The sequence below is a fragment of the Echinops telfairi genome, unplaced genomic scaffold, assembly GCF_000313985.2.
Source record: "Echinops telfairi isolate 266 unplaced genomic scaffold, ASM31398v2 ScPeMD7_7422;HRSCAF=8460, whole genome shotgun sequence".
In the NCBI taxonomy this organism is placed as follows: Eukaryota; Metazoa; Chordata; class Mammalia; order Afrosoricida; family Tenrecidae; genus Echinops; species Echinops telfairi.
Genome location: NW_022111322.1, coordinates 246,109 through 263,784, shown reverse-complemented (window position 1 = coordinate 263,784; position 17,676 = coordinate 246,109). Strand labels below are relative to the sequence as shown.

Genomic DNA, 17,676 nt, shown 5'->3' with positions numbered 1-17,676 from the left:
TATGGGAAAATAAAAAATAGAAGTAAACAAAAAGAAAAACATAAAGAACATTCTCATTTCTATCTGCCCAGAGGCAGCTGCCATCAACTCCCTGGTATACATCTTCTCCATCCCTTTTCTCTGCACACGCATAATTATTGTTGTTGTTGTTGTTGTTCAAAGCAAGATTTTACCCTACCTTCAGCTCTGTAGCCCACTCTTTTGCCTAATATTACAATGTGAACATATTTCCATTTCAATAGATACACTTTTGAAACATTTTAAAGCCTGCACTGTATTCCATTGTGTAAGTATATTATAATAAATTCAGCTACTCCCATATGTTTAGCACCTGGATCACTTACAATTAGCTTTGCTATTATAAAAAACACGGAGAAGGCATAATTGATGCAAATGAATTAGAAATTAGGAAGTAAAGGGTAGAAAACAAAATAGGCAAAAGTACTTAAGGATCCAAAAGTCTTTACAAAATAACTCCCAAGGTACCAAAAATTATTAAAACCTGGTGGGAGGTGCTCGCATTTGTTCACCTTGTTATTTTACCCATTGCCATTGTACTAGAACAAGTTACTTAACCAAACTATTTTCACCCTAGTTTATGTTGCTGCCTCATGAGCATTCAGGCGAATGATACACACAGCGAGCATCTAGAGCAGGCGTCCTCAAACTACGGCCCGGGCCACATGCGACCCGCCAAGGACTTTTATCCGGCCCGCCGGGTGTTTTTGCCCCATTTGTTTTTTGTACTTCAAAATAAGATATGTGCAGTGTGCATAGGAATTTGTTCATAGTTTTTTTTAAACTATAGTCCGGCCCTCCAATGGATCCGAAGGACTGTGAACTGGCCCCCTGTTTTAAAAGTAGGCTTTTCCTTAGCTGTTAAATCCTTTTCTCCCTTCTCATTCCTTAGGAAAGAAGGAGGCCATCACTGGTTTGGGGACTATTCTTTTAAAAAGAGTGGATTCACTGGGATTCTTAGCTCTCATGGTTCCATCACCGCTGGTGTCCACTGGTGCCCAGTGGGGCACAACTAGGCCCGACGTCCTCTTTTTTTTTTTTTTTTTAAGATGTCCTCTTAAAGGGAAGCTTGGGCCATTCTGCAGTTCATTCTTCTACAGCAGCAACAAAAGACGTTTCGGTGGGTAGTGCACCTGCTGAGGAAGAGCTCAGCCACTAACTGAATCCATCCAGAGGTGCCTCCAAAGAGGTGGCAGTCAGCTTCCCAGAAGACACCGTCCTGAGACGTCTCGGGTGTGCAGTTCTAATCTATGACTCCTGGCGCTGCCATGAGTTGGAATTGGCACAAAGGCAACTAGTTCCTGGTAGGGTGTTGGGTCCCACTCCAGGTTCTAGGGAGACAAGAGGAAATACCGTGGGCTTGCCTTCTAGGAGCCCAGAGTCTTGGGGAGGAAAGCTAAGAACACAGAACAATCCATTATGGTGAGAGGCTTGTGGGCACAGGAGGCGGCTTCCTGTGCCAGACTGGGGCAGGGAGCTTCTGTCCGTGTGGGCCAATGATTAACTGTGGCCTCATTAACTCATCACAGCTGTTCCCCTGTGTATCCCTGCAGGTCATCAATGCCATCGAGCAGGACTACCGGCTGCCCCCACCCATGGACTGTCCAGCTGCTCTCCATCAGCTCATGCTAGACTGTTGGCAGAAAGACCGCAATAGCCGCCCCCGCTTTGCGGAGATTGTCAACACCCTGGACAAGATGATCCGGAACCCGGCAAGTCTCAAGACTGTGGCAACCATCACCGCCGTGTGAGTCTAGTGGAACGTGGTGATGCCTGCGCGGTGGGTGATCTCAGAAGCAGGGGGAGAGCAGTTGCCAAGAATGCCAGCTTCGGGTGGTTGAGAGCAAGCTTAGGGTGGTCAAGGATGTCCACTAGTGGAAGAAGTCCTAAGCACCTGCCCTTTGTCTTCATCTCCCATCTCTCTACAATATCTCCTGCCTCCAAGGCTGTGGACAGACAGTAAGAGATCTGGCTGGGTCTGTCCTCTCCACTGACTTCCACTGGTCTGGGCACAAGGCTCTGGAGTAGACAAGTCATGACTGACCTGACTAGTAGGACACACCACTTCCGGGTGGTCGTGTCTCCAGAATCTACCCTGTTAACTATCCTAGTCCATGAGGCAGCGGGTGCTGCAGACTTGGAAGTTTGGTGAGTGCAATCGCAAGTAAGGACCCTGATTGCTGAAGGACAAAGAAATGCTAGTGTTTGGATTTGTTATGAGCAAATGCACCGAACCCCCGCCCGCTCCTGCCTGGCCCTGTGTTACTCTGCTATGTTTGCATTGTTAACTCATTTATTAATTCATTCTTGAAGCCAGACTGCATTGGGTGCTGGGCAGTGTGTCCTTCTGTTGTACACAGGGTCACTATGAGTCGGGACCATCTGGGCACCTGACAGTATCTTGGCAACTAACCACACGTGCCACTAGTAGTGTGCTTGCCGCTCGTCGTACAGAAAGAGCAAATAGAGGTGGTCCTTGTCCTCCTGCCTCTTAGAGTCATTGAGGAGAAGCAAACATTAATCAGATGACCTTACAAAGGAATGTCAAATTGATAGCCCTAATAAAACACTGTGGTGGAAAGGTGCAGGAGACATGGAGAGCATGCATGGTAGCCTAGCGTACGGAAAGGCATCCCTGCTGATTGACATTGCAGCTGCCAGCTGCCGGGAGAAGATGTGCTAACCGGGGTATAAAGGGAGATGGGAGGAGAGGGCCACAGGCTCCAAGCCAAGGCTCTAGCATATGCACGGATTGAGGCTGGGAAGGACGGGACCAGTGTAGCCAGAGGCAGCTGGTATGGACAATGCCAGGGCCAGACGAGGTCTTTTAGGTTCCTGTTGAGAACCTCAGACTTGACTCCACAGAGCGATGAAAACAGAGAACAGAGCCCGGGTTTCACAGGTGCCAGGTGGCATTGGAGCCTATTGACATGATCCCGACTGGACCTCTAAAAGGGGCTGGCCACAGTGTGGAGCTTCCGTGGCAGGGAAGGGGTATGCCTAAAGATGGACTGCCAGCGAATATTGCCACAGTTCCTGATAAGGAAGAGCGTGTGTCAGATGAGGGAAATGTCTATGGAAAGAAACGGACGAGTGGGAGAGTTGAGCGGTGAAATCACTAGGACTTGGAAACAGGTGCGACAGACAAGTCAGGGAAATGTGTCAAGAGCGCTTGTTGGGACCCTGGGTGCCTGGTGGTCGTGACCGTATCCAGACCCGGGGATTGGGCACTGGCCTTTGAAGGCCACTCCAATGTATAAGAGAAGCAGAGGGCAGGGCTGGCCCAGGGCGCCCCCACAATCCTCATCCAGTCAGAGGTGCTGCCGGCTGTGAGTTCCGCCACACGCTCAGAACGTGGCCCTGCCCACGATCCTGTGCAGCTGGGGGCTCAGCTGCTTGTCTTTGTCTCCCCAGGCCTTCCCAGCCCCTGCTAGACCGCTCCATCCCAGACTTCACGGCCTTCACCACCGTGGATGACTGGCTCAGTGCCATCAAGATGGTCCAGTACAGGGACAGCTTCCTCGCCGCCGGCTTCACCTCCCTCCAGCTGGTCACCCAGATGACATCAGAGTAAGTGATGAGAACCCACCTGTCCAGCCTGTGGGTGGGTTTGGGGCTCCTTGCCTATTAGTTGAGTGGTGTGTGAGTCCGATTTCTATAGAGACTCCATGGGAGTCACTAGATGGAGCAGACAATGAAGTGCTAAACTCCTAATCAAAACGTTGGTGGTTCAGCTTTACCCAGAGGTCCCACGGAAGAAAGCCCTGGCAAAACGCTCTGAAAGGTCACAGCCAGTGAAAGTCCCGCGGAGCAGTTCTATCCTGCGCACACGCACACGGGGGTCTCTAGGAATCAGAATCATCTCCATGACAACCAACAGCAGCATAGCGGAGGAGCCTCCTCCCTGGGGCTCCTCCTCCACTGAAGAGAACCAGGCTGGAGCGCAGGGACAATGGAGGAGGACTCTGGATGTGGGGTTGAGGAGGCAGAGCTGTGTTTGGGGCCCCAAATGAGAATTCTTCAAAGTCGTAGCCATCTGTCATTTGCCTAATCACCGAGCGCCTAAGTTTTAAAACTCAGCCGATCAAAGAGAGCATCCAGATGGAACGGACAGAGCCAGCCTGCACTTTAAGCACCGGAGTAGGAAGAAGCATTGCCCTGATTCAGCAACAGGCTCAGCGCGTGGGGAGCCTCCATTCGTACCCAGATTGCACTTGTAAAGAAGCATATATTTCCCATCCCCCACGAATTACTTACCAACCAGCCAGCCACCCCCACAGGAGAGGGGAAGAAGACAGAAAATAAAATTATTCAAATACAATGAGAGCCAGGGAGGATCCCACAGACCCACGCACTCCATCATTTCTCCAGGAAGGTTCTGAGTCGCACCGGTGCTGGGAAATGTTAATAGGTTCTCCTTGGTAAAGAGGGTCCCCTGGTCAAATAAATTTGGGAAATACTGCGCACTTTATCACCCTCCTGGAGATTCACTGCGCATATTAGCATTGTAAAGGCCACGAACAATCCAGAGATAGAGAAACCCATTTAAAATGATTAAATGCCACGGAGTCATGTTTTTGAGGGGCGGGGCTCGGAAGACCTGTAGTTTGGCAAATATTCATTAGTCCCACCCCTTCCACCCTACAGATTCAGAAAGCAGGTGATGTTAAGTGCCCTGCCTGAAGATACGGTGCTGACGAGGGCCAAGGCGGTGACTAAAGCCTCCTTTCCTGACTGCCAGCTCAGTATCCTTTCTCCGGTCCACCCCCGGGCTGCAGTGGTTCCCATAATTTGCTGCCCGCTGGAACCACCTGGGGCTCTGTAAAAACACACTGGTGCCTGCCTCCCACTGCCAGGCTCTCTGGCTCCCTTGGTATGTGGTGAAGCCCGGACAATGGGGCTTTGAAGGCGCCCCGGTGGGCTCTCCAGTGAATGTGACTCAGCCACAATGCTCTGTGTGGCAGAGCAGAGCTGTGCTCCCTGGGGGTTCCAATGGCTGGTCTTTCAGAAGCAGATCACCAGGCCTATCTTCTGGGGTGCTTCCGGGTGGACTCTCAGCTTTCTGTGAGCAGCCAAGTGCATTAACTGTTCCACCAGGCACCCCCGCCTTTCACCCCCAGGTGTTTCCAACATGCAGCCAAGTTTGAGAACTACTGGACTAAAGCTGGCTAGGATTTGATTTTGCCTTCTGCCTTCACAGATTTACAAACAATCCTGCCCAGGCAATTAACTGCTCCTGCCCCAATGCACACCGAGCAAAGTGACCCTCAGGAGCCGCCAGCCCAGGGCTGGGGCTGGTGGCTTGTAGCACACATGCCCATGGGTAGAGGGGTGGTCCTCTGGGCAGGCAGTTCACTGACCACCTACTATGTGGTAGGCACAGTGCTAAGGTGCACCCCTCCTGGCACATGCTCATTGCTGAGTCCTCGGGGAGAGAGGTGGTCTCCCCGCCCCCCCCCCCCCCAACTCCCCGTAGTAGCAGAACCCTGGACACCTGCTTGCTGGTGACTTCCTGGGTTCCAGCTCTGCTGCTAAGGTTGCTTCTTGTCAGAAACTATGGACAAGAATGACCCTCAGTGTCACTTTCTCTAGGGAGATGGGCTGAGTGGGTACCACTCCCTAAGCACCAGAATTCATTTTTTAAAAGCCTGGGTTCCTTTCCTGGTGATACCTAGTAAAAGACAGCCCTGCCATGATGAGTCATTGTCTAGCAGACAGCAAAAAAGAGAGAGAGATAAGAAAAGGAAGCACTGGTCAGTGGGAAAGCGGCTTCTCCAGCCTATACGGCTGAAAGCGCTGGCCCGGGATGATCGAGGGGCCTGGGGTGCAGGGAGAGAAGCGGGGCTTTGGGAAGCCAGGCTGCCCCCGCTTTCCCCTGGGGGCTGTCATCGCTTCAGCCCCGCAGGCTGAGGGAGCCAAGCAAAGTGGAGTGAAAGGTCCCCATCTGGGAATTCTCAGGCGGAAAAGACCAAAGGGGAAATGTTGAAGGAATGTGAAACTGAACGTTAAAGGATTTAGTTGGAAGTGTAACATGGCCACAGATGATTAGAGCAATTTAGTTCATTTCTTGAGACATAAAAGATGGAAAGAGAAAATGAGCAGTAGAATAGAATACATGGCAGGGCAGTGTGTGCTTTCAAAATCCAAGCATGCTTCTCAAAAGATTGGCTAGAAAGGCTTGGGCTGTTTGACAGCCTCCACCAGCTGCAGCTTTGGGGGACTGACCACCAGCCGAACAGGAGGGTGGGAAGGAGGGAGGCAAGCCCCTGGGGGCAGGGCCAGGCCGAGTGTCTCGTCTTGTGTCTGGCTTGCCACTGGGTACAAGTGCTCTGCTGGGTCCAGCCAGGGACTATAGGGGACATACAGTCCAGACCTTAGAAGAGCTGTGTGAGCAGCCCTGCTGGTAGCTAAGAGTCCAGCAGGCTGGTATCAGAGCCTGAGCACCACAACTTACTTGCTGTGTGATCTTAAGCACATAACTTAACCTCTCTGAGCCTCACCTCATTGGTCTAAATCGTGCCCATCTCATTGGTGTGCCAAAGAGGTGAATGGAATAGTAGGTGTAAAGCACTTGGCCCAGTGCCTGCCTCCAGAGTGCATAGAGTAAATTATTGCTATTAAATTATCATCATCGTCATCATTATTATCACTGTTGATATTTGTCAACTTTAGAAAATAATTTGTGAATGTTTAAATGAGAAAGTTCATGGGATATGGGAAGCATTTAAACTAGCCATACACAACAAGGCTCCTCTTAGAAACCAAAGCCAAAGCCCACCGTCATTGAATTGATTCCGACTCATCGGGATCATCTAGCACAGCACAGAACTCCCCTGTAGATTTCAAGGCAGTACATCTGTACAGGAGCTGAAAGCCTCACCTTTCTCTTTAGGAGTGATTGGTGGCTCCAAACTGCTAACTTGGAGGTTAGCAGCCCAGTATGTAACCTGCCACTCACTGCCATGCTCCCATCTGCTTGACACCAACTCCTAGTGACTCTGTAGGACAGGGTATAACTCACAAGGCCAGCCCTGTGAGTTTCTGAGACTATTACTCTTTGTGGGGGTAGAAATCCCCGTCTTTCTTCTGAGGAGAGGCTGGTGGTTTCAAACTGCTGACCTTGTGAACCGCAGACCAACACTTAGCCACTATGCCAGGGCCCCAATATGTAACCTATACATTGCTATTATTAGCAAGAAAAGATCTGTGGGTCAATTATAGGCTATGAACTTATCAAGACTCACAGTGCAAAAATGAATCCAGTGCAGACCTCTGTCCTCCTAGACTTATTCCTTGGGTCCCTGTTGGGCAGATCTTTTAAAGTTATTTTGAGATCACCCTTCTTAAAAATGCATGACATTAAAATTCAAACAGAGGCAGAAAATGGAAACACAGGGGGAAAACATCAGAAAACCAGGCAAGCCCCACATCTTTTCAATCTCAGTGGGTGAGCACTAATTTAGGCAGAAAGTCCCACAGAATAACTACAGCCCCATACAGTGTGTGCTTGGAGTGATGGTGGGGATGGGGGGTGGGGTAGGCAGAGGGTCTTAGACACACAGACCCCACAGGGGAGGAACACAGTCAGGGAAGAAAGCCCAGCACTTCCATGGCCCTCTAAGTTTGGGGAGGCATTAGAAATGAGGTACCCTACATTGCAAGGAGAAAGTGAATTTGAGCAAAACAATGTTGCGTTAGGAATTTCTCCAAAACTCGGGTAAACAGGTTTAGTTACATTTGAAATATTTTATTTGCCTATTCAACTATTATTAGGAGTATGCCTACTGTGATGAGTTTTGATCTGTAAAAAGCCGCCCCGATGCTAAAGTGACTTGTGTGTGTATGTGTGTGCTTTGCTTTTCCTCTTAGAGACCTCCTGAGAATAGGGGTGACCTTGGCTGGCCATCAGAAGAAGATCCTGAACAGCATTCATTCTATGAGGGTCCAGATGAGCCAGTCACCAACAGCGATGGCGTGAGGACTCTCATCTTCTGGGGGAAGGAGAGGAAGGACAAGGACCAACAGTCAAGGGCAAACTGGAGCTTGACCACTGTGGAATGTTCTAGAAAGGTTGTCTTCTTAGCTGAGAAATGTGTTTCTATCAATGAAGGATGAACCAAACCTTTTGCCAAGGGGCAACCCTCGTTTCTCAGTGACAGAAGCACCTGTGAGATGCCGTGGGAAACCAAATATATAATAATAAAAAATGTAAAGAGGCGATTTTCTAAGGAAATGAAGACAAAATAATATGCATCGGGGGAACAAGAGTAAACGTGGCTTCCACCCTTCGTGGGCTGGGGTCATCCATCAACAGGAAGAAAGGGAAGGAGGTCGAGGGAAGAAGCAGAAGCAGTTTCCCATTTAATTCCTCACCAATGACATCCTTTTCTTTTCTCTTTTTGGACTCCGCCCCCAGGGGCCCCTTTCCTTCTCCCACATCCGTGTCCCTTTGCTCATGACCCATGTAGGGAAGTTCCTTCAAATAAACCCCAGCTCCCGAGTCTCCGGATGTTGTTCTGTCAGTTGCCAAAGGACTTTGCTGACCACTGCATGGGGGATCCAACCAATTCAATTAATGTCTTCATATTGAAGAAGAGATGTACCTTCAATTGAAAACCTTGTTTTTCTTTTGTTTGCATTTTCTGCAAAAAGGAAAAAAAAAAAAGAAACCACAAATTGGAGAAGAAAACCCTGTTTCCGTGTGCCAGCGCGCACATATGTATGTCTGTGTGATTCAATGACTGTACTTGTTCGTAAGAGATGCAAACAAGACAGAACTGGGAAGTCTTTGTCCCTGGGAAACCTCAGGGGGCAGGGGTGGGTGGTTGGTCTGGCTTTCTAGGTAGCCTGATTGGCCAGTTGGCTCGATGAGGAGAGAGGGAGGGAAGGCAGAAGAAGAAAATGAAAGGTTGCCCGGGGGGTAGGGGTAAGGGCAGGGGGCGGGGAAGGGGGGTACTTTCAAGGGTTTGCACATTCAAATAGGAAACAGGTGAGTGGTTTGAATTGGGATGCAGTGTGGGCCATTCTAGAACAATGCGGACTGATGAATTACTTTTGGTAAGACCTGAAGCGAAGGAGAAGGAAGTATTTCTGGAGAATGTCCTTCCACATCCCTGGGATCTGCAGTTCAAGAGGTGGCAAGGGAGGGTCCTTCCTGCCTTGCCCGTGGACTGGCTTAAGAAGCTGTGTGGCACCAGAGGGAGAGTTCAGCTGTGTCTGTGTTTCTCTTTACATTCCTTATTGTACCTCATCGTTCGAGTCACTTTTGTAAAGTCCACCTACCACTTAAATATTTTTGATTTCTCCTTTTACCGTACTCTCCTGGCTAATTTTATCTGTCTGATTAAAATGAGCAGAAGCATGTCTGGGTTTACATAGAATGGTGTCCGCCTGTGTGTTCTTGGACCCCAGTGGGTTGTCCGTAAGTTAGGTGGGGTCCTTAAAGCCATCCTCCTTCCCCTTTCAGTAGGGTGGAGGGAACCCATCCCCAACCCAAGGACTTCGGAGAAGCAGGCTCCTTTGGGTCTCCCTGAGGCAGCCCAAAGGAAAGATAGAATAAACAGGAGACTCTGAGGTCTGAAAGGTGAGGCTTAGCCAAAGCACTGGTGAATAAGCACCATCACGAGTCATACACACTGTCCCCACCTCCTCGTACACAGTGCAGGAGAGAGGTTCCCTCCAAGGGCACCGTCCCAGGAGAATACTTTAGACTGCTTGCTTGCGCTAAATCTGGAAATTCACAAAGGGAGCAAGCCAGTAAGAGGAGCGCGGTTTTCCACAGTGCTTATTTAACACCTATGGAAAGCGGGATGAGTCTGTGCCCCGAATCCTAGGCAGGTTTGGATCTGGAAGGCCCTTACCTTCTGAATAAAGAGCTAGGTGTTTCTCCACAGCAGGAAGCCCCTCCAAAGTGGCCTAGGGATCCAGCTCCTAGCCAAGGGAGCCCTGTCTCAAAGCACCACCTTGGTGTCTAAGCCCTGGGGGGGAGCGGGGGAAGGGGAGGAGATGGCAGGAATCCTCTCAGCAGAATTTCATATGGCTGCAAAGGGCCACTTGGCAGTTAGAAGAGAAACATTCCCACTTATTAATTGCTTGCCAATTCCACGCACAATTTACTAATTACCCCAAAGACCTCAATCCGAGAAGTGTCTTACAAGCCCGGGCAATTCAGCTAATCTGCTCTCAATTTTCCACAGGAATGAATTTTAATTTGTCACCTAGTTTCTCAGGCAGCATCCTTAATCCCAAACCCTGACTGGGACTCCTCCTCTGCCAGCCCCCCTCTGGCTGTGCAGAAACCAGGGCCAGGCTGAAGGTCATGCCATGCCCTTTGGTGAGGTTTCACCATGAGACCCCAGAAAGGAGAGCATAAAGCCCCTCGTGCCCACGGAGAAAGCATGAGGCTTAGCAGAGCTGAGCCCAGGGTGCCTGGAGGCACAGTTCTCAGAGGAGCGTGGCCAACCTCGCCACAAATGCCTCCTGCCTGCACCTGCCTCACACCTCACCAGGTGACCTGCTTTCCACGCCCATACCAGGAGGGTCCACACAGCACTTTCCTGAAGCATGCTGGGAGGTAAGATGTGTAGCTAAGTGTGGGAGCTCTCTGGAGCGCTGGGCCCATCGTGAACCTCTCAGCTGTGTAAGAGTCTTATTGGCTTCTGACCGCAGAGTCTCTCCCTTTCTGGAGCATGCTCTATAGCCGGCAGCTTTCTAGGTGCATGGTCTGTGTGCACGCTCCTCCTCGCCATAACCAAGTGAGACAGCAGTAGAGACATTTCCAAGGAGGGAACCAAGAGACCTTTCCCAGATCACACAGAGGTAGAGCCAGGATTTTGATGCAGTCATTTTTCCTCCTGAGCCGCACTTCACCACGGCACCAGTGAGTTCTCCCACGTGAGGGCAGGCCCCCCTTCTGAAGGGTTTGTTAAAACATCAATCTCTGGACACCACTTTCAAAATCTCTGGTAGTGGGGTCTGGGAATGGACTTCCCTTGTGAATTGCCGGGGGATGCTAAGGCTGCCCTGTGGCCACACGTGGCGAGCCACCTTTCTGAGGAAGCATGACAATAGATGTAAAGCCCAGGCTCTTCATTGGAACGTTCAGGATATTCAAAATGTGGGGAATGAACCCTCACTTCTTGTACAGGAAGAGATGGAAGAGGCCAGTACATGCAGCCTGGTGCCTCCCACACAGGAATCTGATTGCAGGCCCTTTCAGCCTCAGGGGATGCTACTCACACCTTTGAAAGAGCCTCGGAGGAGAACACTCACTAGCTCATTGCCTGAAATGCAACTAGCCACACTGCCTCATCATCTGATAGAGACTAAGATTTGAGTCTGATATGTTCTTAAAAGCACACGGTGTTAGTCCGGGTAGATCAGAGAAACAAATTCATAGACACTCGTGTGTATAAGAAGGAGCTTTATATAAAAGAGTACTTGTCTATTGAGGAACACCCAGCCCAGTCCAGATCAAGTCCAATATTAGCCTATATGTCCAATACTAGTCTACAAATTCCTCCTTAGACTCACCCAGCCATGCAATAATGCCAAATGCGGAGGTCACAGGCCAGTGGGTGGGAAGTCTTGTGCATCCAGTGACAGTGGAAGCATCTCAGTGCTGGCATCTCAGTGCTGCACATGGCTCCTCCAGCTCCAGGGCTCTAGAGTTGCTCCATGTGTTCTCCTCCACAGGAATGTCTCACGGGGAGTGAGCAAGTGTCCTGCCTCCAGTGAGCAAGATGATCTCATTAGCGGCTCCAAATGAGGTCATCAAGCTGTGACCTGATTGACAGGCTAAACTCCACCGCATCACTCTTAAGTCTCAAATTGACGACAGATGATGTAACTACCACACACACTTTGCACAGTAACCAATGGCACGAGGCCTTGAGGTCTAGACTCAAGAGGGTCACCCTGCAGCCAACGCCGTGCAGACCAGGGCTTGATTCAAAGAGAGGGGCCACTCTGTTGGCACATCTGCAGGACAGGTGGGTGGGAATGCCCAGGAGATCGGCAGAAGTGCAGTCGCATTGAGGAGCAACAGGTGGTAGATGCTTAGTTACAGTCCCTGGCTCAGGACTATAATAGAGATGAAAGGCTACATAGGATAGTCCTGGAGATTGTGGCTGGCCTTCTTGTGCCCTCCTCCAAGTTTCCTCTAACCTCCAGGAAAGGAATGAGAGGGAGAGATCAGCTAAATCTACTCCTGAGCTCATGAAAGCTCAGACTCATAGATGTCAAATAGGTCCATACGTGAGGGAGCTTCCAAAGGCTTGTGGCAATGTCCCATTATCTTTCAATATAATTTTTCCAAGAGCATTTTGAAGCGCCCTCATAGTTCTAAAAAGTACATGACTACCACATCTTCCCCAACTCAATCCCAATGTTACAGCCAGCGTGACTGGGCTGATTGTCTAGGTCAACTGGGATGATTGACATCAATGTGGGCTAGAAGTTATACCTGACTACTTATTTGTGAAGAAAATAGTGAGGACTGAGGACTAGAATTCTAGGGTTATTGGATCTAGGAAAGGGTACAACAGGGGGAGGGGTGATTGAGACATAGTACAAATGGGTGAGACCCTAGAAAGAATCTAGAAATGCAAGATTCTGCCATCCATGTTTTGTGAAAGCTTTTATGAGCTAACCTGGTAATCTCACTGTCTTTTCAGAAATGGTAAAGGGACAGCACTAACTGGCCGAGGGTGTGATTAGGTCCCCGGGAAGTGGCGCGATTAGGAAGACACAGCTGTGGTGGGGTATCAGCAAGTACCCTGGGGACAATCGGGCACCATCCAGCATTCCAAGCCTCCAAGAACATTCGAAAGACACCCTGTACAAAAAGAGGCCCTACCTGTTAAGATCCATGTCAAGCTCTGCATTCATTGAGACAACTTGCAGTTCATATAGAAGTTATAGGGACCGTTTCAAAATTAGCCATTGGTTTGATCTTGCCTAAAATTAAGAATGGGCTGGGCAAGAAGATGGTTGTAGAGGATAATCGCCGAGGTCACAGAGGATTCTGGACATCATTGGACATTCACTCAAGTTGAGTGAGATAAAACGGTGACTGTGATTACCACCAAAACATTTCTGGAGATCAACATTTTCCAAATTAGCACAAGTGTACAGTTATGGAAACAAATCCTTAGTCACTCAGACTGGGGTCAAGCTGTGTTGGACACGGTGTGTTCTACAGTCCCCACTTAACAGCGAGTGGTATGGATAGAGCCCTGGGCAGAGGTGGGTGGACCTCCATCAGTTACCTAGGAGAAAAGGGATGTCTAATGGGCGCACCCTTCTTGAGCTGACCTTGTTACCACAGACTTCTTAAAGGATGCTACTGGGAGTCAGGAGCTGAGTACCCAATAAACAAAGTAAGCATAGGCTTGTTTGTGCTTACTTACTGATCTGTTATGTACAGTGTTGTGAAAAACTTGTGAAAGTGGTAGCAAGTAAGCACACATAAGCCCATGTTTACTTGCTTACTGGGTACCCCTTCTCTGCCAGGGATTGTAAATTTGAAAAGAAGCTTTTATTCGGTAGGAATGTGCTGTGGGGTCAGGAGAGAGACAGGTGCCAGCCAAAGCTAGAAAAAGAATCTTGAGGTGGTGAAAAAAATTTGAAATTGTTCACAACAGATTAGTAAATAAGCACAAGTAAGGCCATGCTTACCCTGCTTATTGGGTAATCTGACACTGCTGGGACCCATGACTTGGCCCACAACATTCCCAGCCAGAACTTTCTCTGATCCATGCGTTGAAGTGGATACAGGCACATTGTATTCATGGGGTCATCCTTGGCTGCACCTGTACCCAGACCTGACACCCCCTAACACTAGGGAAGCACTGGGTCAGTACACGGCAATTTAAATCCGATGGAACGGAGAAAGTTTCACACGTCATTGTTTCACCTGCAGAAATCTGTGACCTTAAACAGCATGCTTTTAAAGAAATTAATCCCTAGGTATTTAGTCGGAGTCTTTTTCACTTGCTGTTAACTCCTATCAATCGTAGCCTGTTCTAATTTTAGTTTTGTGAAGTTTAAAGCACTCCTTTTATAACCTCATCTGAATCTTTAATATGATAGCACGATCTTCCCTAGGGCATAGGCTTGGAGTAATGCCGCCTCCCACCAAGTGTCAGTCACTGTGCAAAGTCTTCCAGCTGTACAAAAGAATGTGGCGCCACCCCTGTACCAGAGAGGCGACAGCAAGGGATAGTGGCAGAGAGGGGCCCAGCCTTCTGAGAGTAGAAGCAGAGCTGCTGGCCTGCCAGGTGACATCTGCCTGGCAAAGCATGGGAAAGACTTCCCATGACAAAGAATCTCCATTTGGCTCTATTACTACTCCCTGCATTGAGACTACTTTCCAAGAGTTGTTCACCCTTTCTCGAGCTACCGTTGCTGAGAATTCCTGTAGCCTCCTGCTCATCAGAAGCTAAAAAGAAAAGGAAACGAAGAATTTAAATAAGAGGGAGAAAAGGTACAAGGCACCTAGTCTATTTTGGAGCCATTGAGAGTCTGAGCCCATGTTATTCTGTTCTAAATGAGATCCTTCGTACCACAATACGACTTTGATTTCTTTTTCCCTGGCCTTATTTAAATTGATATTTGCATGTACCTTGGAAATGGTTGTAGCTTTGGAAATGGCTTTCTAACAATATACAATGACCAACGACTTCCAGCCACTGTCCTCGTTAGTACTCAGCTTTGTAATAACTTCAACAGGGGAATAACTATGAGTCAAAATCAATTCAAGAGCAGTAGGGATGAGAGTTCACACAGCAGCGTAGAACACAACACTGACCTCACAGTGTCGGTGTGGATCGACTCCTACACGGTGCTGGGTGGACCTTCATCATATACCTGGGAGAAAGGGGAGCCTTTCTCTTTTGCCCCACACCTGCATCAGTCCTGGACTTTGTTATTCTAGATCCTGGAAGAGGTTCCCATATTGTTGCTAGCCATGACTTGGTAGGTAACATTTCCAGGACGTTCCAGTGATTCCCTGAGTTAGAGCTGATGTTTAGGTTTTTTCCTGCCAACTGAAAGGTTGGTGGTTCAAGTCCACCTAGAGGCCCTTTGGAAAAATGACCTGATCATCTGCTTCCAAGGGGTCACGACTTTGGGAACCCTATGGATCCCAGTTCTCCCGTCTAATACATGCATTCACCATGAGTCAGAATCAACTCAATGGCAACAGATTTGGGGACACAGAGTAGGGCACTGCCATCAATCAGCACAGGGGGTGGGAGTCATCCTCTCCCGCAAGGACAACTCAACGGAAGCCTTCAGATTGAACAAGACCGATCCAGTCGTGTGTGGAATGAACAGTAGTATGTCCAAAGCTGTGGGATCTCAAGGGTAGTGAGGCTAGCTGGCAGTGTTGCATGAGGAAGGAATGGCAGGGCTGGATCATGAAGGACCTACAGCATGACAGGGACGCTGGAGAAGATCCTGAATGCAGCAGGTGTAAAGTGAACTGAAGTGAAGTAATCATGTTATATAAACCCCTCAGGGTGGTATGGTAAGAACTAAACTCAATTTTAGGGAACTAATTAGGATGCTAGGAAGTCCTGTTGGCATAGTTGGTTAACTGCGAACTTGGTGGTTCACGTCCATGGGGGTGGGGGTGGGGGCAAGGTGGCAAGGTGAGGCTTTCTGCTCCCATAAAGAGTTAGTCTTTGAAACTACTCTAGGATCACCATGGGTCAAAATCGACTTGACAACAGTGAGTTTGGGGACATGAGTGTGTTGACCTAAACAAGAAATAATGGGGGCAGAGTGGAGGTGTGTAAGTAGCAGCGAGGATGGAGAAAAATAGACTGATTTAGGGAATATGACAGAAATAAGATTAGCAGATAGTAGAGCTGGTTTGGCTATCAGAGGTAAGCAAAGGAGGAGTCAAGAATAACCCTCATGTTTCTTGTTTGAGCAACTGGGTGAATTTTGATAAGATTCACTGATCCTGAAAATATGAAAGAAGGGAGAGGAGGAGGGAATGGCTAGGAAAAGACTTTGAATTTCCCACAGGATCTTAGATACAGGCTGGCAGAGGACAATGTCCCAGCCCGTAGCTGCTAAGGCACAGAGAGAGGACTGTAGGGCCAACAACAGCTCAGACAGAGGACAATACTGGGCACACAAGGCAGTGAGTTAGTCCAGTCTAAATCCCACCCAGCATGGCGAACCAAGAAGGGAACATAACAGATCTACAAAGTGAGCAAAGCCGAGCCTCAAGGCCCCTAAAGAGCCCCCAAAATAGACTGCAGGCTAGGAGGGGCAGCTCCTGGAATTCCCCCAGTGGGAAATAGTCACAAAGATCAGTGGACAGACCTGGAATGCTGTATGTTTGTTCTTTTAATCCCTGCACCCCTTTTCCCCAATCTTTTGTTTTCTTTTTGTTTGGTCTCTGCTATTGTTGGTTTGCCTACTTATATAAGATAGGCATGGGAAGCAAGCTGGAGGAGAAAGCAACAGGACCAACTGTCTCAGAGGGACTTGTGGGGAGAAGGAGGCGGGGAAAGGGTGTGTTGAGCAAACAAAGCCATAGACAGGGGAACAACTAGGAAATTAAAATCAACAGCAAGGAGGATGTAGAGATCCTGGGGGTTTGGGAGCAATAGCAATCCAGCTGAGATGCGGAAGTAGGGCAAGTGTTATAGTGGGGCAGGTGGAAGGTAAAAGGAAACAGAGGAAGACCTAGGAAGCAAAGCTATGGATAGAGGTATAAACATAGGTGTGTACATATGTAAATATATTAATCCATAAAAATAATCTATTCACATATATTTATATGGCAATACACTGAGGCAGTGGATGGACTTCAGGCCTCTGCTCATACCCTCCCTCAATACAAGAACACTTTGTTCTAACAGACCAGCATTCTGTGATGGTCACCCTCCCAGTACAATTGCTGAAGACAAAATAGGTGCATAAACAAATGTGGTGAAGAAAGCGTTTGGTGCCTGGCTATTAAAAGATTTAGCATCTGGGTTTGAAGTTAAACAAGCAGCCATCTAGCAGAGAAGCAACAAGTCCACATGGAAGAAGTATACCAGCTGGTATGATCATAAGGTATCTTCAGGACCAGGTAACAGACATCAGAAGACTCACACCAAACAAAATATATTGTTGATAATGAGGGGGGTCGGAGCAGAGACCCAAAGCCCATCTGTAGACAATGGGACATCCCCCCACAGAGGGGTCACAAGGAAGGCATGAGTCATCCAGGGTGCAGTATAGCACTGATGAAACACACAATATTCCTCTGGTTCCTTGAGGTTTCCTCACCCCCCACTATCATGTCCCCAGTGCTGCCTCTCACTTTGGGACTGGACCAGAGCACGTGCACAGGTACAGATAAGAGATAAGAGCTCAAGACACGTGGAATCAGGAACAGGAATGGGAGTAGTGTTACCAGAAGTGTAGGAGGAGGAAGGTGGGAAGAGGAGGGGAGGAAGGGGGAACTGATCACAATGATCGACACATAGCCACATACCCCCTCCAGGGAGACCCACAATAGAAACCATGGGGGAAGGGAGATAGCAGTCGGTGTAAGATATGAAAATAACAACAATCTGTAATTTATCAAGGGGTCTGGAAGTTGGGGGGTGGGGAGGGAAGAGGAGCTGATACCAAGGGCTCAATAGAAAG

At 48.8% G+C, this 17,676-nt stretch overlaps 1 protein-coding gene across 3 annotated transcripts in view; it reads left to right on the top strand.

The window, feature by feature from the left end:
• EPHB1 (EPH receptor B1) overlaps positions 1 to 8,924 on the top strand; it is a 388,725-nt gene extending 379,801 nt beyond the window's left edge. The window contains exons 13-16 of one of the 3 annotated variants that reach the window (XM_045297818.1): positions 1,572 to 1,765; positions 3,433 to 3,588; positions 4,666 to 4,678; positions 7,888 to 8,924. In XM_045297818.1, coding sequence (XP_045153753.1) covers positions 1,572 to 1,765; positions 3,433 to 3,588; positions 4,666 to 4,678; positions 7,888 to 8,133 — 609 coding nt within the window. In that variant the 3' untranslated portion in view covers positions 8,134 to 8,924. Of the gene's footprint in view, positions 1 to 1,571; positions 1,766 to 3,432; positions 3,589 to 4,665; positions 4,730 to 7,887 lie in introns of all 3 variants that reach the window. The other 2 variants (XM_045297817.1, XM_004715982.4) reach the window with 2 other exon arrangements.
• Positions 8,925 to 17,676: the final 8,752 nt, after the last annotated feature.